The sequence below is a fragment of the Mustela nigripes genome, chromosome 10 (genome assembly GCF_022355385.1).
Source record: "Mustela nigripes isolate SB6536 chromosome 10, MUSNIG.SB6536, whole genome shotgun sequence".
NCBI classification, from domain to species: domain Eukaryota; kingdom Metazoa; phylum Chordata; class Mammalia; order Carnivora; family Mustelidae; genus Mustela; species Mustela nigripes.
In genome coordinates this window covers 3,684,674-3,709,040 of record NC_081566.1, presented here as the reverse complement: position 1 = coordinate 3,709,040, position 24,367 = coordinate 3,684,674, and the positions used below count along the sequence as shown (strand labels likewise).

The following is a 24,367-nucleotide window of genomic DNA, read 5'->3' as shown; positions in this document are numbered from 1 at the left end:
AAGAAATTTGGGGATTTCACTAATATGTGGAAATTTAGCAGCACACATCAAAATAACCAAAGTTGATGTCAGTGCTTTTTTACCAAAGCTGTAATTTTAAGGAAAACCAGACTTCTGAAACAGATATTTAAAATATACTCACGGAATGACTAGAAGGACACAGAAAGTAAATGAAAGTCTCTGTCAATCCCAATAGAACAAATTCCTAAACACCAGATTCTAAGGCCTTTCCAGCTTCTTCCTTTCTCCATTTTAATTCTTTTACAACTACTGAAAACACACAGCATGAACTCTATTGGTTGGGAAAGAAGTCACCCTCTTGGTGCTTCAGTGACGTCCAGGACCAGCCAAAGCCAGGATAGCAACACACCAAAGTGGGTCCTGTAAGACCCGAGCACCAGGCAAACCCTTTGGATAGTTTTCAGGGCTCTCATGTGGAAGAGTGTTTTGGAGTTTTGGAATTTAAACTGGGATATGAAAACAGATTACAAGCCTTGAGGTTAGCATGGAACTTTTATTAATGAACCCAAAACCATACTTTTAAGAGTGTTCAGGCAATGAATTAATTGTCCACCTTAGCAATCACCATAAAGTAAATAGCACACAGTGGCACTGAACGTTTTCTCTTTTCTGCAAAATTACCTGCAAAATTATCTGTCAATTATCTGCAAAACTTAAAAAAATCTGTCCTCAGAATGATCATATATAGGATAATAAAAACTGGAGTAACAAAGGCCTTCTTTGACTAAGCAGGAGTCCTATGGATCCATGAGAAAGGAGGTTCACTTTGGGGTAAGTTCATGAACATTCAGGTGGCAACTTCTCAAAAGCATCTAATAACAATAGGCTTATAAAATAAGCCAGGTCTACATTAGGAAAAACATTCAAATTTCACCTTTTGGATACAGATTTGTAGCATATTATTACAAATCCATGACTGAAACTTAATGCTGTATTTTACTTATGCTGTAACAACACACTGTAAATACCGTCAGTGAGATTCCCGATACACTGACAATTCCCTCCACCAACAGTAACTATTCCCACCTAATGATATGCCGTCACAGGAGAGTTATTGTTTTGGTTTAAAAATGAATCTACTACAAGGAGCCGAGGAATGAGACACAGCCCCGCCGTTACCGATGCCCTCTAGAACTCTTTATCTCGGGAAACAAACTGAGGCTTGCTGGAGGGGAGGGTAGGCAGGGAGAGGGTGGCTGGGTGATGGACACTGGGGAGGGCACGTGCTGTGGTGAGTGTTGTGAAGTGTGTAAGCCCGATGATTCACAGACCCGTCTCCCTGGGGCTAATAATACACTATATGTTAATAAAAACAAACAAAAAAACAAGTAGGGTATGAGCATCCCAAGCAGAAGGAACAGCAAATGCAGAAGCTATGAGGGAGGAAAGAGTCTGCTGTTTTTGGAGGAACAGCTAGGAGGCTGGGATGGCTAAATTAGTAAGATGCTCTCAGTTATGAAGCCCGAGCCCTAACTGAACCACCCAGGCACCCCACTTTACCTTTTCTCCTAAGGTGTTTAGCCTGAGCTCTTAACCCATCCAATTTCAACAGATCTTCCCATCAATCAATTTCAACAATCAACAGTTAAAAAACCCACTCTGGGGGAGTCTGGGTGGCTCAGGTCAGGACCTTCTGCTCAGGTCAGGATCCCGGAGCCCCAGGATCAAGCTCCCTGGGCTCCCTGCTCAGCAGGGAGTCAGCTTCTCCCTCTCCCTTTGCCCCTGTTCCTTCTCTCTTTCGCTCTCTCTCCCTCACTCTTTCTCAAATAAAATCTTTAAAAAAATTTTTTTAATTCCTCTAAACAACAGTAGTCAAATATAACATGGATATGTTAAATCAAACTCAAGAATGAACTAGAGATATTTTATAGGCTATATTAATTAGTCAATTTTCTTTTAATTTATATTTCTTATAAAACTCAGAATTCAGTGGCTCCTGGGTGGCTCAGTGGGTTGGGCCTCTACCTTCGACTTGGGTCATGATCCCAGGGTCCTGGGTTCGAGGCCCATGTCAGGCTCCTTGCTCAGTGGGGAGTCTGCCTCTCCCTCTGTCTGTTGCTCCCCCTGCTTGTGCTTGCTTTCTTTCTCTCTCTCTCTCTCTGTCTCTCTCTCTGACAAATAAACAAACTCTAAAATTAAAAAAAAAAAAAAAAAAGGTTCTCCATTGGCTATTCTTCCACTATTGTTGAAGATGTGAGGATGTAAGGCCAAGACAGCTGCAATCATCTTGTCACCTGTGAGGAGCATCTGAGAACCAACTCCAAGGAGACCGAACAGAAGACTGACAAAACTAGGGGCGCCTGGGTGGCTCAGTGGGTTAATGACTCTGCCTTCGGCTCGGGCCATGATCCCGGGGTCCTGGGATCAAGCCCCATGTCGGGCTCTCTGCTCAGTGGGGGGCCTGCTTCCCTTCCTCTCTATATGCCTGCCTCTCTGCCTGCTTGCGATCTCTGTCAAATAAATAAATAAAATCTTTAAAAAAAAAAAAAAAAGAAGAAGAAGAAGACTGACAAAACTAGAATCAGAGGCTGAGGGAGAGCATCTGTTCTCCTCCAAGAAGCTTCATCTGGACTAAATGTGGACTTCTCAGGAACATGATTGTGCTGTACTTGCTGGGATCCACTGGTAGAAGGGCTATCTGTGTTCCCATCACATACCCATGGTTTTGTCTCCTGTGGGACAAGAAGGCTGCAGAGGCAGGGCCATTTCAGCATCATTTTTATAGCCCCAACCCTGAATCTGGCTCTTTCAACCCACTGATACTGGAGAGAGAACCCTGGGGAGGGCCCCCATCTAGCCATCTGTAACTTCCACCTGCTTCATTTCAAGCACCAATGTCTGTGATATTAGAGGAGGCCAAAAAGAAGAAAAACTCTGGAAAGGTTTAAGAACTAAAGGCACCAAGGCCAGGGTGTAAGAGGATGTTGAAAAGTAGAAGAACTGGCTGAAAATATGTATGTGATGTTGATAGACCTCCAGACCCTTTTTCTCATCTTGCATAACCACAGAGTTACTCCTCCTTGACCTCAGCAGAATATTGAAGATTTACATTCAGAAGATGAGGGACTCTTTTAAGTGACTCTGGACTCAAGAAGACCTTCAGGAATGCCATTATGGAAGTAGAGGGATTAATCAAAAGTCAACATGCTGAACAGTGAGAACCACCCCACACCCCACCCCCCGCCAACTCAATTCTTCCTCTTGACTCTGAGACCACTGGACATCAGGTTATACCAGACCAGCGCAAGCGGAAATACTCATAGCATCTAATAGTAGCTGAGGAAATCTCCTAACAAAATGGCTAGCCCCATCACCCTATGAGAAAGCCCATTAGTCAATGAATCCCATTCATACACATATAGAATTTCCATCAGCTTGTTAGGTCTCTACTCATATATGAATGAGCAGCAAAAGATCACCAATCTTGAACAAAAGGTCTCTGACTTCAAAGACGATGACCAAGAAAAACCACCAGAAAAAAATGGACTCAGAGACATGGTAGATTACAAAAGGAAAGCCTCCAAAGATGTCTCATTAAAATCTTTAGAGAGGATACACTACTTATAAAACCAAGAGCACGATGCTATTTTAGAAAATAAAAATATTCATGTTAAAAAACGTAATAAATAGATAAAAACAACACTCACAAAGGGAGAAAATGCTGCTAAAACTTTAAAAATGGTATCAGAAATGAAAAATTAATCAGAAGAGCTGAAGATAAAGTTGAGAAAATTTTGCAAAAAGTAGTACATAAACAGAAAGAAACACAATAAAAAAGGATTTTTTTTTTGAAAGAGGGTTAATCCAGAAGTTCTAACATGCTAATAAGGATTCCAGATAAAGGCAATGGAGAAAATAGGGGCAATTAATTATTGAAAAGAAATTCCTAGCATTGGAGAACCTGCCTCTCCATTTTGAGCAGACTCATCACTGAGTGCCCTTCCATAATTACTTTAAACACACACACACAAAACCCCATTTTGGGGTCTCTGAAGATAAACTTGTATTACTCAGTTGTAGAGAGAAAAACATCAAAACATCAGCAGAAATAAGGTACTCTTCTGGATTCCAAAATGCTAATAACATAAAATCCCTGCTTTTAGAGTATATGCTTATGTCAAATAATTATAACTGATTAATATTTTACATGTATTAAAATGTTTTATTTTTAATTCCTATTTTTTAATTTATTTATTTAAATTCAATTAGCCAACACATAGAACATCATTAGTTTCACAATTAGAGCTCAGTAATTCATTAGTTGTGTGTAACACCCAGTGCTCATCACATCACGTGATCTGGTTAATGTCCATCACCGAGTTACCCCATCCTCCTATATCCCTCCCCTCCAGCAACCCGCAGTTTGTTTCCTATAATTAAGAGTCTTCTTATGGTTCGTCTCCCTCTCTGATTCCTTCCCATTCTGTTTCTCCCTCCTTCCCCTGTGATCTACTGCACTATTTCTTATATTCCACATATGAGTGAAACCATATGATAACTGTCTTTCTCTGATTGACTTATTTCACTCAGCATAATCTCCTCCAGTTCCAACCGCGTCGATATAAATGGTAAGATTTCATCCTTTCCGATGGCTGAGTAATATTCTATATATCTATCTATCTATCTATCTCACATGCATTCTCATTCTTTATCCATTTGTCTGTCGATGGACATCGAGGCTCATCCCATAGTTTGGCTATTGTGGACACTGCTGCTATAAACATTCGGGAGCATGTGCCCCTTCGGAGCACTACATCTGTATCTTTGAGGTAAATACCCAGTAGTGCAATTGCCGGGTTGTAGGGTAGCTCTAGTTTTAGCTTCTTGAGGAACCTCCATACTGTTTTCCAGAGTGGTTATATCAGCTTACATCAATGTAATCCCTGTCAAAATACAATTGACATTTTTCACAGAGCTAGAACAAATAATCCCCAAATTTGTATGGACCCAGAAAAGACCCTAAATACCCAGAAGAATGTTAAAAAGGGAAACCAAAGGTGGAGGCATCACAATTCCAGACTTCAAGCTCTATTACAGAGCTGGAATCATCAAGACAGTATGGTACTGGCACAAAAACAGACACATAGATCCATGGAACAGAATAGAGAGCCCAGAAATGGGCCCTCAACTCTATGGTCAACTCATCTTTGACAAAGCAGGAAAGAATGTCCAATGGAAAAAAGACAGTTTCTTCAACAAACGGCGCTGGGAAAACTGGATAGCCACATGCAGAAGACAGAAACTGAACCACGTCTTTACACCACACACAAAAATAGACTCAAAGTGGAAGAAGGACCTCAATGTGCGACAGTGTTTCCTATTTTAAAGAAGCAAAACATACATGAAACACAAGGAGTTTTCAGTGTGAGTATATTTGGGTAAGTCTTTTAATAACTAAAAGGGACTGTTTGAATTTTGTACCAGAAGTTTATTTTATTGACTTTTTAAGATAAGTAGTTCATGAGGCTTAGAAATATCTGTTTTCTTAGATCTCACTTAATCTTACATTTATTTATATAGGTTCAGACTATATTCTCCAGTTACTTTTCTTTCAGCATCTTAAAAAAAACTAACAATGTAAATAATGGCTAATTAAATTAACAATGAAATTAAGTAATGAGAACTTGTATTACCTTGAAATATACCCAAACCCTTGACATTTTAAACTAATTCTCTTTCATCTCAAAGACCACACACTCACCTTGAGGATCGACTTCTTTAGCTAACTTCAGTGCATCTGAGTTTGCAAGATCGGTGTTGGCCGGGGTAACAGCCAAAATCAGACAGTTCTCCCTCGTAATGAACTGCATAATCATTTCTCTGATCTGATACTCTATATCTGGTGGCTGATCTCCCACGGGCACTTTAGTAATTCCAGGTAGGTCGATAAGCGTGAGATTTAACACTGTGTGGAAAAAAAGAGTCTTACATATACCCTCACTGCTAAAAAATAACTATGCAAAATCATCTATATCTTTAGTGGGAAGAAAACAAGCTTAGCTTCACATATTGCATTATTGACCTAACTCCAACTGTGTGTTGAGTAAAAAGCATAGACTACAAAATGGCCTTGTTAGTTTTCTCTATTTTTATGATATGATTGTGCTATACCAAATGATCGTTTTAGCCCAATTTTGCAAGCTACTGATTTGTACAGCTAAGAGAGAGCGGTCGTATCTGTAACTGGTGTGTTATAATTCAAAACCGAACAAGAAATCCATATGCTGCCTGCTGGTCTTGTACGTTGCCCTCAGTGGTATAGAATTCTTAAGGGCAAGATTTGTCCTTCACTTCAAAAGCATCATATGCTCTCTGGAGGGGGGTCAGACACTTAGCCTATTGGAAAGCTGTGGGCTGTGAGGTTCCTGTGTAGGCTCTGCAGCCAGACTCATGGTGCACCACAAGGAGAGCAGGAAACTACCCCTGCATTGGGGACTCCAGCCGCGACCTGGCTATCATTCAGCTGGCACCAAAGCCTCTTGGAATGTCATAATTGAGCTTATGTCATTCGTGCTCCATTTTCAAAGCAACAGAGCTGAGTAGAAGATGAGAGATTAAAATCTGTCCCACTAAAAATTTAGTCAGGAGAGGCTATTCCATATCACATCCCATAAATTGGTTATCTAATTTGTACGTTTATGCTAATAGTCTGGGGAAAAAAAATCATCACTGATTCCTCAGGAGGAGAATAAGCAGAAATATATGGGGCAATGAAAAAATCCAATAGGAGAAGACTCAGCCACAGAACCATGTGCCTCTAAGATTCTTGCTAAGACTGAAGATTTAAAAGATGGAATTTTTCGTGCATATCTCTTGACATTCTAAAAGTTTAAAATAAACATAAAGAAACATTTTTAAGTGATGTATTGAATTCTGACCTTTTAAAAAGTCATGTCCTCCTGCTTCCCCATAAATCTGTGAACTTTCTGGACCAGTCCATTTATTGTAGTACCCAAACACAATCCTAGAAACCCAGTACTTTCTGAGAGAAAAATCATCTTCTACACAAATAAAGAATTTCAAGTAACGTAGAAATTTTTGAAGACAAAAAATGTGGAATCCTGTTATTTTACTCACCATGTGGAGAATAGACTCGTAAATTAATGGGTATGGGGGAAATGCCTTTATTCATTCCAGTCACTCGATCTGTTTCTGCTTCAATCTCATGACGAACTTCATCAAAATCTGTAAATTTTTTTCCTTTGCAATGTAGAAATTCAGCATATTCTACAAAAGACAAATTAACACAATTTACAATCCATGCACTCTTGCAACAATTATAAGGAAACAACATTTCTTTACCAACAAGTCAAAGTATCCCATTTTGTCTCCTCAGCCATTAAAATGAGAGAATACAGCAGTTACTAAGAAACACAGCAAATCCTTTAGAAATATTAAACACAGTACAAATGCTAAATTTACTAATTTTCAGATGAGCAATTAAATACTAAAAGCAGTCTTTAAATCATCCTGTCTGTTAAATAATTTAAGGAGAATTTTGGCCTTCCAAATGATAAAGCAAACAGCATCAGATTGTTAAAGAAATTAAGTCTGAAGTACATACAACGTCTGTCTAATCCTATTAGCATGCCCTTTCTCAATATCACCACTTTATTAAGAGGAAATTCTAAGTTATATAAACGTAGCTTCAGAAGGCAAGACAATTCAGAAACAAAATGTAGTTAATTCTTTAAAAAGAAATAATATCTTCGCTTTAAAATATACTATTCAAGATACCACATCAACTTGTATCATTAAAAAGATAATTTCCCAAGCAAAAAGAATTTTAGATCAAAGAAAATACCTATTTCCAATCTGAAAAAAAAAAATCAGTGTCTGCGGAAGTAGGAAAAACTATATATATTAACAGAAAATTAGATTAAATTTCAATAACATCTTACTCACTGTTGTACTATCGATTTCTAGTCCTGCCTTCAGAAGTATCAAGTATATCACACAACCCAAAAAGTAAACTGATACTTTAAAAAAATAGACTTAAAAAAATTATAATCTTAATAAGAGAATAAATCTTAAGAAATATTTTTGTTTATCTAATAACTAGCTGAAGAACTGCCACACCGAACTGAGACTAAGGCTAAGCGTCTGGAGCCCCGATGTCAGCAGGGACAGTTCCTGGCAGTCTTTTCACCATCTCCACCATCAACATTTAACCTTCAGCCCCTGTGGTAAAGCCAACAGGGAGACAAACTCTAAGATGTCTTCAAGCATTTTAGCAGCAGTTAACACAGGCAGCATGAAATGGTGCTGGTCTGTATTTAAAGAAGGAAAAGACAGAGATGGGAAAGATGGCTTCAAGCTGCAGTGCCTAAAAAAGAAAACGAGGTTTGAACTGGGTCCTCAAGAGTGGGGAGGGTTTCGGGGTGCAGAGAAAGCAAGGTCTTTCAGGGAATCCAAGAATTTTAACAGCCTTACACACCCTGGGCCGGCTACCATCCAGCCCCTGTACAGAAATATCCACTGATGGAAAACTGAGGCTTTGGAGTCCGGGAATAAAACTCTTATTGGGGGGGGGGATAATTTTTTTTTTCTTTTTGGAGCCCATATAGGGCTTGAACTCACGACCCTGAGATGGAGACTTGAGCTGAGATCAAGAGCCCGACGCATAACCAACTGAATCATCCAGGCACCCCAGAAAATATTTAACAAAGTCTGAAATCTGCTTTCTGATCCTATTTCCTCAGTCCAATTTGGCCCCCTGGAGCTACTCAGGCAAGGTCTTCCTCCCTGTAGAAAGGCCGGGCTGAATCTACGGCCTGGCACCAGGAGCCCATCTTCCTCCCGGGCTTCTCTCGCCAGCTTCCCATGCTTGTCCCATCCGTTGCTCAGGCCTCCTCGCGGCCAAGGTCATAGCTTCTGAAGTGGACCAACCAGTTTATGCTTTAATTTCCCAAAGAACTGCAATGACCTAACGTTTCAGCTGTTAGAATGACAGAGGCTTTTCTTCACTTCAGTCTTTCCTATCAATGTAGATAGACATGAATAGTTTCGTTCTTAGTTTTTTCATACAAAATGCGTCCCTCTCTGAAAAAGGGCAAGCTGAGGCCCCCACAGTCCGTTCCTCAGTAGTGACGGTATACACAGTGGCGCTTCAGCAGGCTTCAGAATTCTGGCCGAAGGGACGACTGCATCTTCCGGCATGTTCCTTCCCATGTTCACACTCACAGGTGCTGTTTGTATTGGCATCTAAATTCCCAGAAGATACAGCCTTGATTTTATTTACCTAACCCAGGGGATTGGCCAATATCATGGAAATAAAGAGTTTAAGGATAAGCAGGAGATAAAACAATAAGAAAAATAAGGACGAGCAAAGGCTGTCAGATCCCAGAAAACAAAAATTAACACGTAAAAAGGAGTCATAAATAATTTATAAGAAACGGAACTGTACTTTTTCAGTTCAATATATTTTTTGGAAAAGGCATACTTGAGGACTTACAGCTATCATAAATATTACTTTTATAAAAGCAAGAAGGTTCTGGATCAGAGACTATATTTTCAATTATGCTGCCAATCAATAATTCAAGTAACACAACTGTCGATTTCTCTCTTCACCACTAGATGGCGCCTACTTGCTTTCTCTGTAGGAAAGCAATGCCCTTCCAGAATGCTGCAAAATCAATGCAATTTTCAAATTAGATTCAAATTCATGCTTGGTCTCCTAAAAATGCTTTTATTTTGAAATTGAGAAATTAGAATTGTGCAGGGCCATCTCAAGCCTCTGCATCTTTTTAAGGATAGGATCCCGCAGAGAGATTTAAAGATGCTGGTATTCATTTATTTATCCAACTAATATTTTCGAGCTCATACTATTCACCACACACTATTTTAGAAATTGCAGAGAAGAGGGACACCCGGATGGCTCAGTCAGTTAAGCGTCTGCCTTCAGCCCAGGTCATGATCCCGGGGTCCGGAGATGGAGCCCCACAGTGAGCTTCTTGCTCAGCCCGGGAGCCTGCTTCTCCCTCCGCCTGCTGTGCTCTCTCATCTCTCTGACAAATAAAATCTGAAAGGAAGGAAGGAAGGAAGGGGGGAGGAAGGAAGAAATTGCAGAGGAGAAAAAACAAGTCTAACCTGGTGAAGCTTAAATTCGAATGAAATGAAAGAGTGTGCCAGACGAGAGATGCTCTGGAGACAACGGAATGGTGGGGGGGACATTAAATGCTAGGGCAGGAGGACTGGTGTGTTACATGTTTTGATTGAGGAAAGCTGCTCTGATATGACAAAGTGACATCTGAGCACCAGCGGAAGGGAGGAAGGGAGGAAGCAATGCTTCATATAGGAGTGTCCCAGCAGAGTCCCTGAACCGGAAGCATAGGGGAAGGACAGCAAGGCCGACAAGCCTGAATGACAGAGTATATCGGCGGAGGGGCGGGTGATGAGGTCAGAGCTGTGGTGCAGACCTGGACTGTGACCAGCCCGTGGGACTTTAATTTTTACTCTGAACAAATGGTGGACAACTGGAAAGGCTCGGGGTAGAGCAGGGACGTGATACAACCCAGGCTTTGAAGAAATTACTGTGGCTGCTGTGCTGAGAACAGACACCGAGAGTAAGACAGGGAGCTGGCTCCTGAGAGTGGAGGTGAGAGGTGATGGGGCTTGGACCAGGGCAGCAGCAGTGGGAGTGGTGAGAAGTGGCTCAATTCTCATGTGTTTTGAAGGAAAAACCAATAGGACTTGCTGATGATCGAAGGTGGGGTACTGGAGAAAGACAGGAGAGTCAAAAAACAACTTCCTGGAGTTTGACCTCAGCAATGGGGAGAATTTTGAAATAGGGAAGACTGAAAGGAAGAGGTTGGGGAGATGCGGGGGGGGGGGGGTTGGGAATCCGGAGTCTGGCTGCAGACCTAGGACGCCTGTACTGCCCACTCCACGCGTACTGCCAAGTGGAGAAGCAGACCTGTTGCTAAGGGTTGAGGATTCCACAGCTCTAAGAGATACCTCACACTCAGTCATCTGTTAAGTGTTGATTTACTCTGAAATTCTTCCACAAGAGGGCAGTCAAGCACTTGAGGAAAAGGGCAGCTTTTTCTAATTAGCACAAAAATGCCTTTGGGACTAGATACATTAGCCTTTCATCCAGGGAGAAGTCCAGACTAGAAATATATATTTGAATAGATTAAAGTCAGGCAAGGGGATGAGATCACTTAGTGAGAGAGTTAGTCGGGGAAGAGCACTGGGCCCTGGGTGTTCTGGGGTTTAGGGTCAGGAGAGAGTGAGAAGGAGTGGTCCGCGGGATGGGGAAACCCAGGAAGAGGTGACCCAAAGCCAAGTAGAAAGGGCTTTTCGTGAAGGTAAGAGACTTCCACTCCATCCAGTGCTGCCAACATGTTAAGGCAGATGAGAAGTAAGAATTAATCATAGAGCTGGGCGATCTGAGAGTCCTTCAGGAGGTGACAAGAGCTGCTACAGGGGAGTGAGGAGGTCTGATTGGAACAGATTAGGAAAGAAGGCGAGAAGAGAAGTGGAGACTGATTGAGGACAATTGTTTAAAGTTTTGCGGTAAAAGAGAGGAAAGCCGTGAGAGGGCAGCTGGGGAGCTGGGGAGGGGTGAGGTCGGGGAGGGCTCCCTGAAGATGGGCAAACGGACAGCATGGTCCCGGCCGATGGCATTAATCCAGTACGAAGGGAAAGGTGACAATGCAGAACTGAAAAGAAAACAAGTGGTGAGAGATCGTAAGGTCAAGGGGACAAGACGCAGGAGAAAGGAGCATCCCAGCTCCTCTGTAAGAAGAGAAAGGAAATAGAACACTGGGAATTGACAAGACAAATCGGCAGCTCTGGCAGTGGAGGGAGCACGCGGAATTCGCCAGCCGAGAGCAGGAGTTTATGGTATTCGTCTGAAGCCATTTTATGCCTCTAAAAAACATTTCTGCATATATTCTCACTAGTTAAACCCTACAAATCTTATTATTTCTACAACCAGATACATCACACACACACATACACACACACTAAGTGACCTAGGAGTAACCATAGGAGGAATGCCAACTAGGTCTAATCTGTGTCCAGCATTCGGAAGAACCAATGGGACAGAAACCACAAAATCCATTTCTTTATGGTCCCAAAGAGCCTCTTAGAAAGCAACTCAGGCTACAGGACGGAATTCAGGCAACACGTGCTCTGACTTGTCGGAAGGCAGCGACCTATTCGTAACCCGTCCACTACCCAGCTCTGCAGACTCACAGCTCTAGGTCCCCTTATCTCTGACAGTGCAGTGATATTGGTCGGACCACGCATTCTACTTGCTCATTAGAAACACAAGTCATAATTTGTAGCTACAGGGCTCTACTGCCAATAAGGTGCCCGCTCCCCCCACCATGGACTACAGACGGGAGGACAGCAGAGTGATACGCATATTTCTGAACAACTGAGCACAGGTGCTATTGAGGAAAATCATCAATCAGCTTCTACCATCACACAATCCTAAATAAATCTTTATCAGCAATGCAGAACTTCAAAGATACAGCTTTACTTCTCTGCTGTCCAAAAATACAATTACGAAGGGAAAATCTTGAAAAGGATTACCACAAGAGTAACGGGTCACTTAACTGTCCTCATCCCTGAAAGTGTTCATGTGAGTCTGGGGATGAAGGAAATACTAAAACCTAAAGTGAAATCTACAGGACGGGGTGTACGAGCTGACCAGTAGCTACATTTTTAAAGAGATAGTAAGCGTGTGTCTTCTGCTGCTTTTACACTACAGTGAACTAAAATGTCTGAAGGTCTAACAATCTCATCTTATGGCTGAGGTATGTTCTTTTTCATAGAAAGGTAGCATTTCCAGTGGCACATCTTCCTTTGGCATGTTCTCAGTGTTCCTTTCATTCTAAATGCTTGGTAGCTGGGGCTGTGAAATGGTCTCTCCCTCAAACAATTCTAGACTTCAGCCCAAGTTCAATCTGCACAGAAAGTGATTAAATTTCTTAGCCATAGGCTCATATGAAGGCAGAAGGCTATGTGCATGTTAGCACTGAAACCCTGATAATGCATCTGTGAAATTCTACTGTGTAGCAGGATAACCTGTCTTGCTAAAACTCATAGTATGTTTTCAGTTCTGCAATTATTTTACAAGAACTGAGTCTTAGTGACTCCCAGTTTTAAAAATCATCCCTGTTTCCCCAGTGTTAAAAACAGCTTAGGTTTGAAGCAAAAGTTACGACACATTTTTATATCAAACAGTAATTGGGGAGGAGAGAAGGGTATTAAAAAATCAAAGCTATCACTCTTCTTTATTTTTATTTCCCTGTAAAACATTTTAGCACTGTCATCTCTAATGGTCATGGAAAACAAATTATGCTAGGTTAAACAACTGGCAAGTTGTTTGGGGGAAGGATAGGATGGTTTATGCCTGGGCAGCATTCCAATCATCTGTGAAAAGCACAGCATGACCATAAGAATTTAAATATTTCCAATATGCCCCTTCCATGTGGAAAAACATGAATGTGTTTCAATTAATCGAGCTTAAATAATTATGGAACATATGCACATAATCTCTTGTCAATCTTTATTCTAAGAACTGGGGTCCTCAATACTTTAGTTGGGGTCGTATTTCTGAAGTGTTTTAATAGCAATGTTCTGTGAGAGCAGGGCTCCAACAAAAATAGAGTACGTGGGTCGCATATAGGAGGTAGCTTTCAACGTTACTAGCTAAATTCACTCACTGTAAAGTGTCTGTGTCTGACTATATTTAAAAACACACTTCTTCAAGGAAAGAGGCTACATTTTACTCATCTGTGTTTCCCCAATGCCTATCATATTTAGAGTAAAGAACATCTGTGGATTTCTTCCTTCTCTAAAGCAGGCCACTTTGCATACCATGGATCAATGTCAGTTAAAAAAAAAAAAAAAAATGTTTCCCTCCAGCCTTCAGGTCATCCCAAATTGAAAGCAAGGTTCTAGAACTGTGGCTGAATAAGCAACAGGGTGAATCAGATGTGAATGTTAGAGATCCAGGTTTGAAGTAGAACTCAACTATGTCCCTAAGGTAAACATGAGGGGGGCGCAACCGGGGGGCGTTGGGGTGGAGATAAGGAAATCTTAAAAAGCTAACAACCTGAGAGGGTCCAGTGGAGGGTGAAATGTCAAAGTCTCAGCACAAGGGTCAAGAACAGTGGGGGCAGGATGGGAATAAAGAGGGCCAAACAGACAAAAGCAGACCAAATGTGGGTGCCAAGCGAGTATCAGAGACCAGATACAAAACACTAGCATTTAGGATCAGGGTTCTGGTACTCCAGAGGCAGAGGAGGAGATCAAGACAGAACTCCAGACCCAAGTGAGCCAGAGGATAATCAGGCAGAAGACCAAGATGCTAACTCGATCACTGAACAGAAGATAGAGACTTTTTCACTGGATACAAAGCCAAAGCCACTTCTGTAGACCTCAGGGTGAAGAGAGAGGTCTATCAGTGCTCCCTTGATATTTACAGCTCAACAAGGTCCTTTACAGTCTTCATGCCTAAGAGCTGGGTGGTTCTAAAGCCTGGGCTGGGGCTGACCCTGCATGTGAGGGTTAAGTGGCCCCAGTCACTGAAGGAGTGCTGGCACACGAACCCAAGGCCAGCAAGTGACAGAAATCCCTCCGGCAATAAGAACCGTATGAATGTCCCACCACAAGTATCCAAAAAAATCAGAATCAGCAGCTATCATACCTAAATAGCTCGATTTACTCCCATACTTTTTCAAAGGATCTCAAAGAGTATAAAAAAAATCAACTCTATTTCATCCTCTTGGTTTCCATATAAAACACAATCAAGAGATAAACTATATTTCAAACACAGAAACCGAACAAGAAGCACATCAAACACTTGGCCAAAACATTACAAAACGAGTAAGCGTTCTAAGTCTCAGCAGCTCTGACGAGACTTTCCTCCTCCACCTCAGAACGACCTCTTCTATGACGCGCATTACTCGGCTTTCCCGACCGCCCTCTTTCCCCGCTGGCTGCTCCTTCTCCATGCTCTTTGCTCACTGTTTCTCCCCTTCCTCTCCTGCGCTTCCAAACATGGAATACTGCTAGACTTCCAGAAGGAAATCTGTCCATCTCTATCCTCTCCCTAGTTGATCTCATCTACCTAATGGCTTTAAAATTCATATATATATATATATATATATATATATATATATATATAAAATATGTTCACATATATACATATATATATATATATATATACACACACATATATATTCAAATTCATCTCAAGCACTCATTTCTCCCCTGAACTTGACTTCTCTGTATCCAACTCTAATGCTTACTTGGCACTTCCACTTGGATGTCTAATAGATATCTCAAAATTAGCATGTCCAAACCCAACTGTAATCCCCACTTAGTTCCCCTCCCCTCCTCCCCGCTGGCTCCTCCTCCAGGCCTTCTACGTCTCAGTTACTGAACTACCATTACCCCAGGTGCTCAAATCCGAAACCGAACTATTTTTGCATCCCTCTTTTCCTTGGCTCTCTCCCAAACATCTTCTCGCTGCCCCCTCTGTGGCCGTCCTCCCACGAAACTGGCACCACCGTAAAAACATCTGAACGGGTCCTCCTGATAGCACTCTTGCTCCCATTAACCCATTCTCCACCAAGCAGTTAGAGAGATCGGTCTAAAATCCTACGTCAGACCATGTCTCTGCCTTTTGAAAACCCTCTGCTAGTTTCCTAGTGCGGTCAGAAATATGCCAATTCCTCACCCAGGTGTTCCAAGTCCTCGCCCGTCTGACCCCTGTCGACCTCTATTATCTGACACTGTCCCCACCTGCCACATCCAAATTTGCTTTCGCTGCAACAGCCTCCCTTCTGTTCAAGTTCACCCAATCCATTCCCCCATCAGGGCCTCCCTACAAACCGCTCCTCTTCTGGAATATACTCTCCCCAGACCTCTACATGTGGGGGGTCCTCCCTGTCATTAACTGCTCATCCAAAATACCACCTCTTTCGAGAGGCTTCCTTGACCAGGCAAGGAAAGTAGCAGCTTGATCACACTCTATCATGTCACCCAATTTCTTTTCATTAGAGTACATAATCATGATCTAAAGTTCTCCTTGTTTGTTTTTTATTGTCTCTCTTCATCCACAGGAACGTAAGTTCCTGAAAACAGGAACATTAGCTGCTAAACTCCCAAGTGCCCAAATACAGTGAGCTGCATCTACTAGGCAGTCAACACAGATTTGTTGAATTAAGGAACAAATAAAATGAATGAGTAAATAAATGGATCAACATACAAACACTGGAGGACACGAGGTTTGTGGATGTGGAAAAGGAAAATGATCCTAAATAAGGCTTTTGACATACAGAGTTTGACATATTTGAAATGTACAGTTAGAGTGTCCAGAAGTCAGCGGATATGGGTCTGGAGTTTTAGCCCAGGAGCTATAAAGGTGAGAGTCACAGGTACATAAGTTGTTCACGCAAGGGATTGTTGAATATCAAATGACATGGAAATAATCCTTGGGTAGGTTCAAACTTTAAAAGCCAGGGAGAAGATAATTTGTCTGTAAAAGAGGCAGAAAGAGTGGCCAGAGAGATAGCAGAAAAGTCTGAAGTACTTGGCATTATGGAAGCCAAAAGAATAAAGCACGCATCAAGAAAGAGGAGTGCAATGGATAATGTTAAAAGCTGTTAAAGGGCAAGGGAAATACGAAGAGATGGTTATAGGAATTGGGCATGTGTTATGTAGTTTCCCGCACCCTTAAACAATGTTCTGTGAGTAACTTAAATGTGTATTACTTCAATGATTTTTGCTATAGATTACTTTGCTTAGTTAAAAATTATTTTCATTTTTTATTTTATTAAGTCTGTTACTCTAATTCCAGTATAGCTGACATACGGTGTTACATTAGTTTCAATATACTGCTTTAGCCTTTTTACACTTTTCTCTCTGTGTCCTTTCGCTTGCAGTCAAGTTTATAATTGTCACTTCTTACTGTTAGCAATGTCTCTGTTTTTAAGAACATTCCCATTCTAACTTGCAGATTTATGTTTTACTCTAGAATGAAAAGTCCAGTAACCTAGTGTATATGGTCTGAGTCTAAAGAAATGAAAAAGTCCTGGGCACCTGGGGGTTTCGGTCAGTTAGGTGTCCGCCTTCAGCTCGGGTCATGACCCCGGGATCCTGAGACTGAGTCCCGTGTTGGACTCCCTGCTCAGTGGGGAGTCTGCTTCTCCCTCTGCCATTTCCCATGCTCATGCTCACTTTCTCTCTCTCTCTTCCTCTCTCTCAAACTCACAAAAAAAAAAAAAAAAAATCTTTAGGGGGGGAAAAAAAAGAAACAAACAAAAAAGTCCAGAGTAAGTCCACAACCATACAATGCCTGAGCTTTAAATCATAGACTTTGTAATATTAAGTTTGACTACCCAAGGCTTTTTTTTGTCTCCTCCCAATAATCAGCAAAGTTTAGAAACTGGAAATATAAAAAAGAGGTTTTCAGGTAAGCACATTATTACAATAATATTTACGAGTAATTGAATAGGGTCACGTGGGTGGCTCAGTCAGTTTGGCAGCGACTCTTTGTTTTGGCTCAAGTCATGATTTCAGGTCCTGGGATCAGGCCCCTTGTTACGCTCTGTGCTCAGCAAGAGTCTGCCTGAGGAACCCTCTCCTTCTGCCCACCTGACCCACCCTCACTCACTCTCTCTCTAAAATAAATGAAATAAATCTTTTTAACAAAGGAATAATTGAATATAAAAATTCAGAAACAGCAAATGATGCAATATCATTCTTTGCTTTAATAACACAAAAAATAAGGTAATCTGCCAAGTAAAAATTTGTAGGGTAATTAAAAGTGAAATGACTAGACTTTGTCATGAAAATTCAAGTAATCAAATTTCAATAGGAAAAATACAATACAAATTCTAATGCACAAAATGAAAATATTTTCACCTAAAATCTTACACACAAAGAATAAAGTTTATAAATGAGATTTAGTAGCAATTATCAGAATTACAAGTATATAAATATGTAACTAAAAAAATATTCTCAAAGAAAATGTCTGAGCTATAATATGCATTGCTAGCTACATTATAATATCTTAACTGCTTGATCAAAAACCTTTTCCATGAGGATGCACTTCTATGCACAAGTTGTAAGCATGCCATCTAAATATTTTATAAAATCTTGGTGCATTAGATAAGCTCCTCAAATGTCTTCATGGCCAGTTCTTGAAGGTCATGAAGCTCAACTAGAAACAGAACCAACTTAATTTTTGCCTATGGTAAAATTGAATATTCAATTAATCCAATACCACTTGTTAAAAATACTACTCTTTCCACCTAATTGCTTTTGCACCTTTAAGAAAAACGAGCTGTGTATTTACCTGTAGGTCCTTTTTGAACGTTACTCTGTTCTACCAGCGTATTTGTCTGTCTTTATGCCAATGTCACACTATCTTGATTATCGCAGTTTTATAATCACTATTAAAAACAGGTTGTATTCATTCTCTAACTTTGTTACTAAGTTTTAAAGTCGTTTTGGCTACTCTGAGTCCTTTGCATTTGCTGTGAATTTTAGAACTACCTTGTCAATTTCTACAAAACAATATAATATTTGAATCTCCACAAATAGCAGTCTCCACAATATTACTCAGAAAAGGTTTCCTCCTCCACCCCACGTCTGTACGTACACACACAACATGTTTAGCTAAAAGCATAAGAATTTTCCATGGATGTCTGCTCTGCTAAATGCATTAGACTTTAACAAAACTACAGATTCTTATAACAGGGAGGTACATCTCCTCTAAACTCTATCTCATGAAAGCGATCAGTTCAATGTTGTTGGGGGTCATACAAAAATATCTATCACCTATGGCCCAAGCACTATCTAACTAGTCAGTATGGTATAGTTGCTAATGAGAAGACATATTTTTACAACAAAAGTCTGAACAAATAAAAATAAATACTGTATCTCGAATACAATGAAAACTCCCAGACATGATCTGAAAATACTTCATTTTCTTGTGCTTAGCTTTACTTCACTTTGCAGATGATGTTCTATTTACAAATAAAGGTTTGTGACAAAACCTCTAACAAACCTGGTCATTGGCACCATTTTTCCAACAGCATTTTCTCACTTTGTGTCTTCGTGTCATATTTTGGTAATTCTCACAACAGCTCAAACTTTTTCTTTACTGTTATATTTGTTATGATGATCTGTGATCAATGATCTTTCATGTTACTACTCTAATTGTTTTGGCATGCCATGAACCACAGACATAAAAGACAGCCAACTTCATCAGTAAACATTGTATGTTCTGACTGCTCAACCTATTGGCCAATCCCCCTGTGTCCTTCCCTCTCTGTGGGCCTCCCTATTCCCTGAGACACAACAATGTTGAGATCAGGCCAATTAATTACCCTCCAATGGCCTCAATAAGTGTTCAAGTAAGATTCACATGTCTCACACTTTAAATCAAAAGCTAGAAATAATTAAACTCAGTGAGGAAGGCATGCCGAAAGCTGAGACAGACTGAAAGCTGAGATAGGCCAAAAGCTAGGTCTCTTGCTCCAGACAGCCAAGTTGTGAATGCAAAGGAGAAGCTCTTGAAGTAAATTAAAAGTGCTACTCCAGTAAATGCATGAATGGTAAGAAAGCAAAATGGTGTCGTTGCTGATATGAAGAAACTTGTCATGGTCTGGATAGAAGATCGAACTAGGCCTATCATTCCCTTAAGCCAAAGCCCAATCCAGAGTAAGGCCCTAACTCTCCTCAGTCCTGTGGAGGCTCAGAGAGGTGAAAAAGCTGCACAAGCAAAGTCTGAAGCCAGCAGAGGTTGGTTCTTGAGAAATGAGGAAAGAAGTCTTCTCCGTAACATGCACATACAAAGTAAAGCAGCCAGTGCTGATGGAGAAGCTGCAGCAAATCATCCAGAAGATCAAGCTAAGATAATAGTGAAGGTGGCTTCTTTAAACAACAAATTTTCAGTGTCCACGAAGCAGTCTACTATTGGAGGATGATGCCATGTAAGACTTTCATAGCTGAAGGTAAGTCAGTCTCTGACTACAAAGCACCAAAGGACATGCTGAGGGCTAATACAGCTGCGAGACTTTAAGTTGAAGACAACGCTCATTTACCATCCTGAAAACCCTAGAGCCCTCAACAAATATGCTAAATCTACTCTCCCTGTGCCCTAGAAATGGAACTTCAAAGCCTACAGAACAGTACATCATCTGCTTACAACATGGTTTACTGAGTATTTTCAGCCCACTGCTGAGACCTACTGCTCAGAAGAAAATATTCCTTTCAAAACATTACTGCTCCAAGATCTCTGATGGAGCTAGAGAGATTCAAGCTGCTTCCACGACTGCTAAAATCCATGCTGCAGTCCATGGGTCAGGAGTCATTTTGACTTTCAAGTCAAAATTTAAGAAATATGTTTTGTGAGGCTAAAGCTGTCACAGATAGTGATTCCTCTGATGGACCTGGGCACAGTACATTGAAAACCTTCTGGGAGGTATTCACCACTCTAGATGACATTGAGAACGTTGGTGATTCATGGGAGAAAAACAAAACATCATGATTAACAGGAGTTTGGAAGTTGATTCCAACCCTCACGGATGACTGACAGGTTCAAGACCTCAGTGGCAGAAGTAGCTGCAGATGGGAAAGAAAGAGAAGAGAACTACAATGAGAAGTGGGGTTTGAAGACGGAACTGAATTGCTGCAATCTTATGACGAAACTTTAATGGACAGGGAGTTGTTCTTAGGCATAAGCCCAGAAAGTGGTTTCTTCACTCCTAGTGAAGAGGCCATGAAAATTGTTGAAATGAAAACAAAGGACATAGAATACTACATAAACTGCTGGTAAAGCCACAGCAGGGTTTGAGAGAATTGACTACTGTGGGTAAAATGCTACAGAGAGATTTCTCCGGAAAGGAAGAGTCAGTCAATGGTGGCAAACTTCACTGTTGTGTTATTTTAGGAAACTGCCACATCCACCTCAACCTTCAGCAATCACCACCCCGACCAGTCAGCAGCCATCAACATGGAGGCCAGACCCTCCACCAGCAAAATGATTACAGCTTGCTGCAAACTCAGATGATGGGTAGCATTTTTAGCAATAAAATATTTTAAAATTACGGTGTGTACACTGGTTTTTTTAGACATAATGCTACTGCACACATAATAGACTATATAGTGTAAACGTAACTTTTATATTCACTGGGAAACCAAAAAATTTATTTGACTCACTTTATTGTGATATCTACTTTATTGCAGTGCTCTGGAACTAAACCCTGCAGTATCTCTAAGGTATGATATATTCACAATGAATGGCATAAAACTAAAATGAAAAGTAATTTCTTCTGACAAGATGCCTCTCTCTACGTGATGAGACGAGCACTGGGTGTTATACACAACTGATGAATTGTTGAACACGGCATCTGAAACTAATGATATACTATGTGTTGCTTAACTGAATTTAAAAAAAATAAGTAAAATGAAAAAAATAATGCTCTTTCCTAGAGTTAAAAAAATGCCTTTCTTTCATAAATTACAAAAATGTTTCTATGACTCAGACAATAGTTAATTCAACCAATACTTGAAAACTAAAAAGAAAAAGAAAAACTAAGTAGTCCCTATGCAGAAAACTCAATAGACCAGGTTGATTAGTGCACTAATTATCTAAATGAAGATAAGTAAATTTAAAATATTTTAAGATCTTCCTTAAGTGATTTTTGTTTTAATGCTAAGGGATTTTATAAGTAACATCCAACATTTAGTACATCCAATGCATTATGAGGTCAGCTTAAATGATGCTAACAGATATATACCTATATAGAAAAAACAAAATAAAGTTTTGATCTGAAACTCAGTACTATGGTTTTTCCAACTTAGATTGCATGTAAATTAATACTAAGCTACAACAGTCACCAATTATTTCAATAGGAACTTAAGTAATAGAAAGCTATCTCACAAGGACACTCAACTCCTCTATTTTTTTTTTTAAAGATTTTATTTATTGGGCGCCTGGGTGGCTCAGTGGGTTAAGCCACTGCCTTCGGCTCAGGTCATGATCTCAGGGTCCTGGGATCGAGTCCCGCATCGGGCTCTCTGCTCAGCAGGGAGCCTGCTTCCCTCTCTCTCTCTGCCTGCCTTTCTGCCTACCTTGTGTTCTCTCTCTGTCTAATAAATAAATAAAATCTTAAAAAAAATAAAAAAATCTTTAAAAGATTTTATTTATTTATTTATTTGAGAAAGATAGTGTACAAGCAGGGAGAGGGGCAGAGGGAGAAGGAGAGAAAGAATCCCAAGCCAACCACACAGAGTGTTACCTATTGTGGGGCTTGGTTCCCCAACCCTGAGATCATGATCCAAGCCAAAAATCAAGAACTGGACACCCAACCAACTGAGCCACCCAGGTGCCCCATGTTTTGTTTCTCAGGATTTTTTTTTTTAAGATTTTGTTCACTTACCTCCTTTATTTTTTTTTTAAGATTTTATTTATTTATTTGACAGACAGAGATCACAAGAGACAGGCAGAGAGAGAGGAGGAAGCAGGCTCCCCATGAAGTAGGGAGCCTGATGTGGGACTCGATTTCAGGACCCTGGGATCATTACCTGAGCCAAAGGCAGAGGCTTTAACCCACTGAGCCACCCAGGTACCTCATCACTCACTTCCTTTAAAAACAAGCTCAAGGGTGCCTGGGTGGCTCAGTTGGTTAAGCGTCTTACTCTTGGTTTCAGCTCAGGTTATGATCTCAGGGTCGTGAGATCCAGCCCCACATCAGGCCCCAGGCTGAGTGGGGAGCCTCTTGGTTTTCTCTTCCTCTCCCTCTCCTCTTGCTCTCTCTCTCTGATTAAATATTTTTTAAAAAATAAAAAATAAAATGAGCTCAAACATGGGGATAATCAATAACTTCTACAAAACAAATAAAATTAAATGAGTTGAAAAATAACAAGCAGTAAAAAATATATGAGAAAAAAATTACCTGGCTTGGAAAACAAACACACTCATTTTAGAGGGTGTTGAAATATGATTATAGTTCATGGATCACAATGAATAATGCAAACTTAGTAACAATGTATTAACTATTTGACCATCCAGATGTGTCATCATACTAAAAACCAATTTGAAAATATGCTCTATTATTTGATAAGCCCTCTTAGTAATTTCATTATGTTAGAAGAGCCCATCCAAAACAGCTGCATCGTGGGGCATGTGGGGGGCTCAGTCACTTAAGCATTTGCCTTCAGCTCAAGTCATGATCCCAGGGTCCTGGGATCGAGCCCTGCATCAGGCTTCCTGCTCAGTGTGGAGCCTGCTTCTTCCTCTCCCACGTTTCCTGAATGTGCTCTCTCTGTGTCAAATAAATAAAATCTTTAAAAAAAAAAAAAAAAAAAAAACAGGGGCACCTGGGTGGCTCAGTGGGTTAAGCCTCTGCCTTTGGCTCAAGTCATGATCTCAGGGTCCTGGGATGGAGCCCAGCATCGGGCTCTCTGCTCAGCGGGGAGCCTGATTCCTTCTTTTGATTACTTCTTTCTTTCTGCCTACTTGTGACCATCTCTCTCCATCAAATAAATAAATAAAATCTAAAAAAAAAAAAACACAAAAAACAAATAGCTACATCCTCTTTAGACCAAGAAATCTACAAGTAGATCATCCCCTAAAGTAAAGTCGGTTTCCCCTTGTTAATATTCTCACAGAGTTATCTATGCCTGTACAGTATTCTGTAGTAAAGAACATGACTGATTTTAAGACTTTGGAGTCAGACCTATGTTTGAAGGTTCTGCCATTTCTTCATCACGTGACGTGGAAAGTCTTTTAACTTGCCTATACTTCAGTTCCCACCTCTATACATGGAGTCTCTTTCACAGGTTACTGTGAGGAAAAGAACATGGCCGATTCCGCTTCTTTCACTAGAGTTCTCCCAGTGGCTGGTTATATGAGCTCAACAGATTTTTTTTAAAGGTTTTATTTATATATTTCAGAGAGAGAGCACAAGCAGGGGGAGGAGCAGAGGGAGAGGGAGAAGCTGACTCCCTGCTAAGCAAGGAGCCCAACATGGGACCATGAGATTAGGACGTGAGCCGAAGGCAGACAGACGCCTCACCAACTCAGCCACCCAGGTGTCCCAGCTCAAAAAGCTTATATTACATCAAAGAATAAATGAACTAAAGGATTTAACACATAGTAAGCCCTTTTAAAAATATTCAAAGAAATTTTAAATAAATATGTAACAGCTAACCTAGATAGCAGAGGTCTTAGTTTCAGTGAGATTAAATAAATTCCCTAAGGTCACACAGGTAGGGGGTGGCAGTCCAGGATTTAAATGCAGACATTCAGACATCCTATACCAATTACAAGTGCTACCCTCTCTACCATGGTTCATATTTCTGGGGACCC

General features: G+C 40.7%; 1 protein-coding gene across 4 annotated transcripts in view; it reads right to left on the bottom strand.

Annotated features, from left to right (window-relative positions):
* Window positions 1–24,367, bottom strand: part of DNM3 (dynamin 3) — a 540,277-nt gene that overhangs the window by 395,064 nt on the left and 120,846 nt on the right. For all 4 annotated transcript variants that reach the window (XM_059412463.1, XM_059412464.1, XM_059412462.1 and 1 more), the window contains exons 3-4: window positions 7,099–7,248; window positions 5,723–5,926 (exon numbers count right to left, since the gene is read on the bottom strand). In XM_059412463.1, coding sequence (XP_059268446.1) covers window positions 5,723–5,926; window positions 7,099–7,248 — 354 coding nt within the window. The remainder of the gene's footprint in view (window positions 1–5,722; window positions 5,927–7,098; window positions 7,249–24,367) is intronic.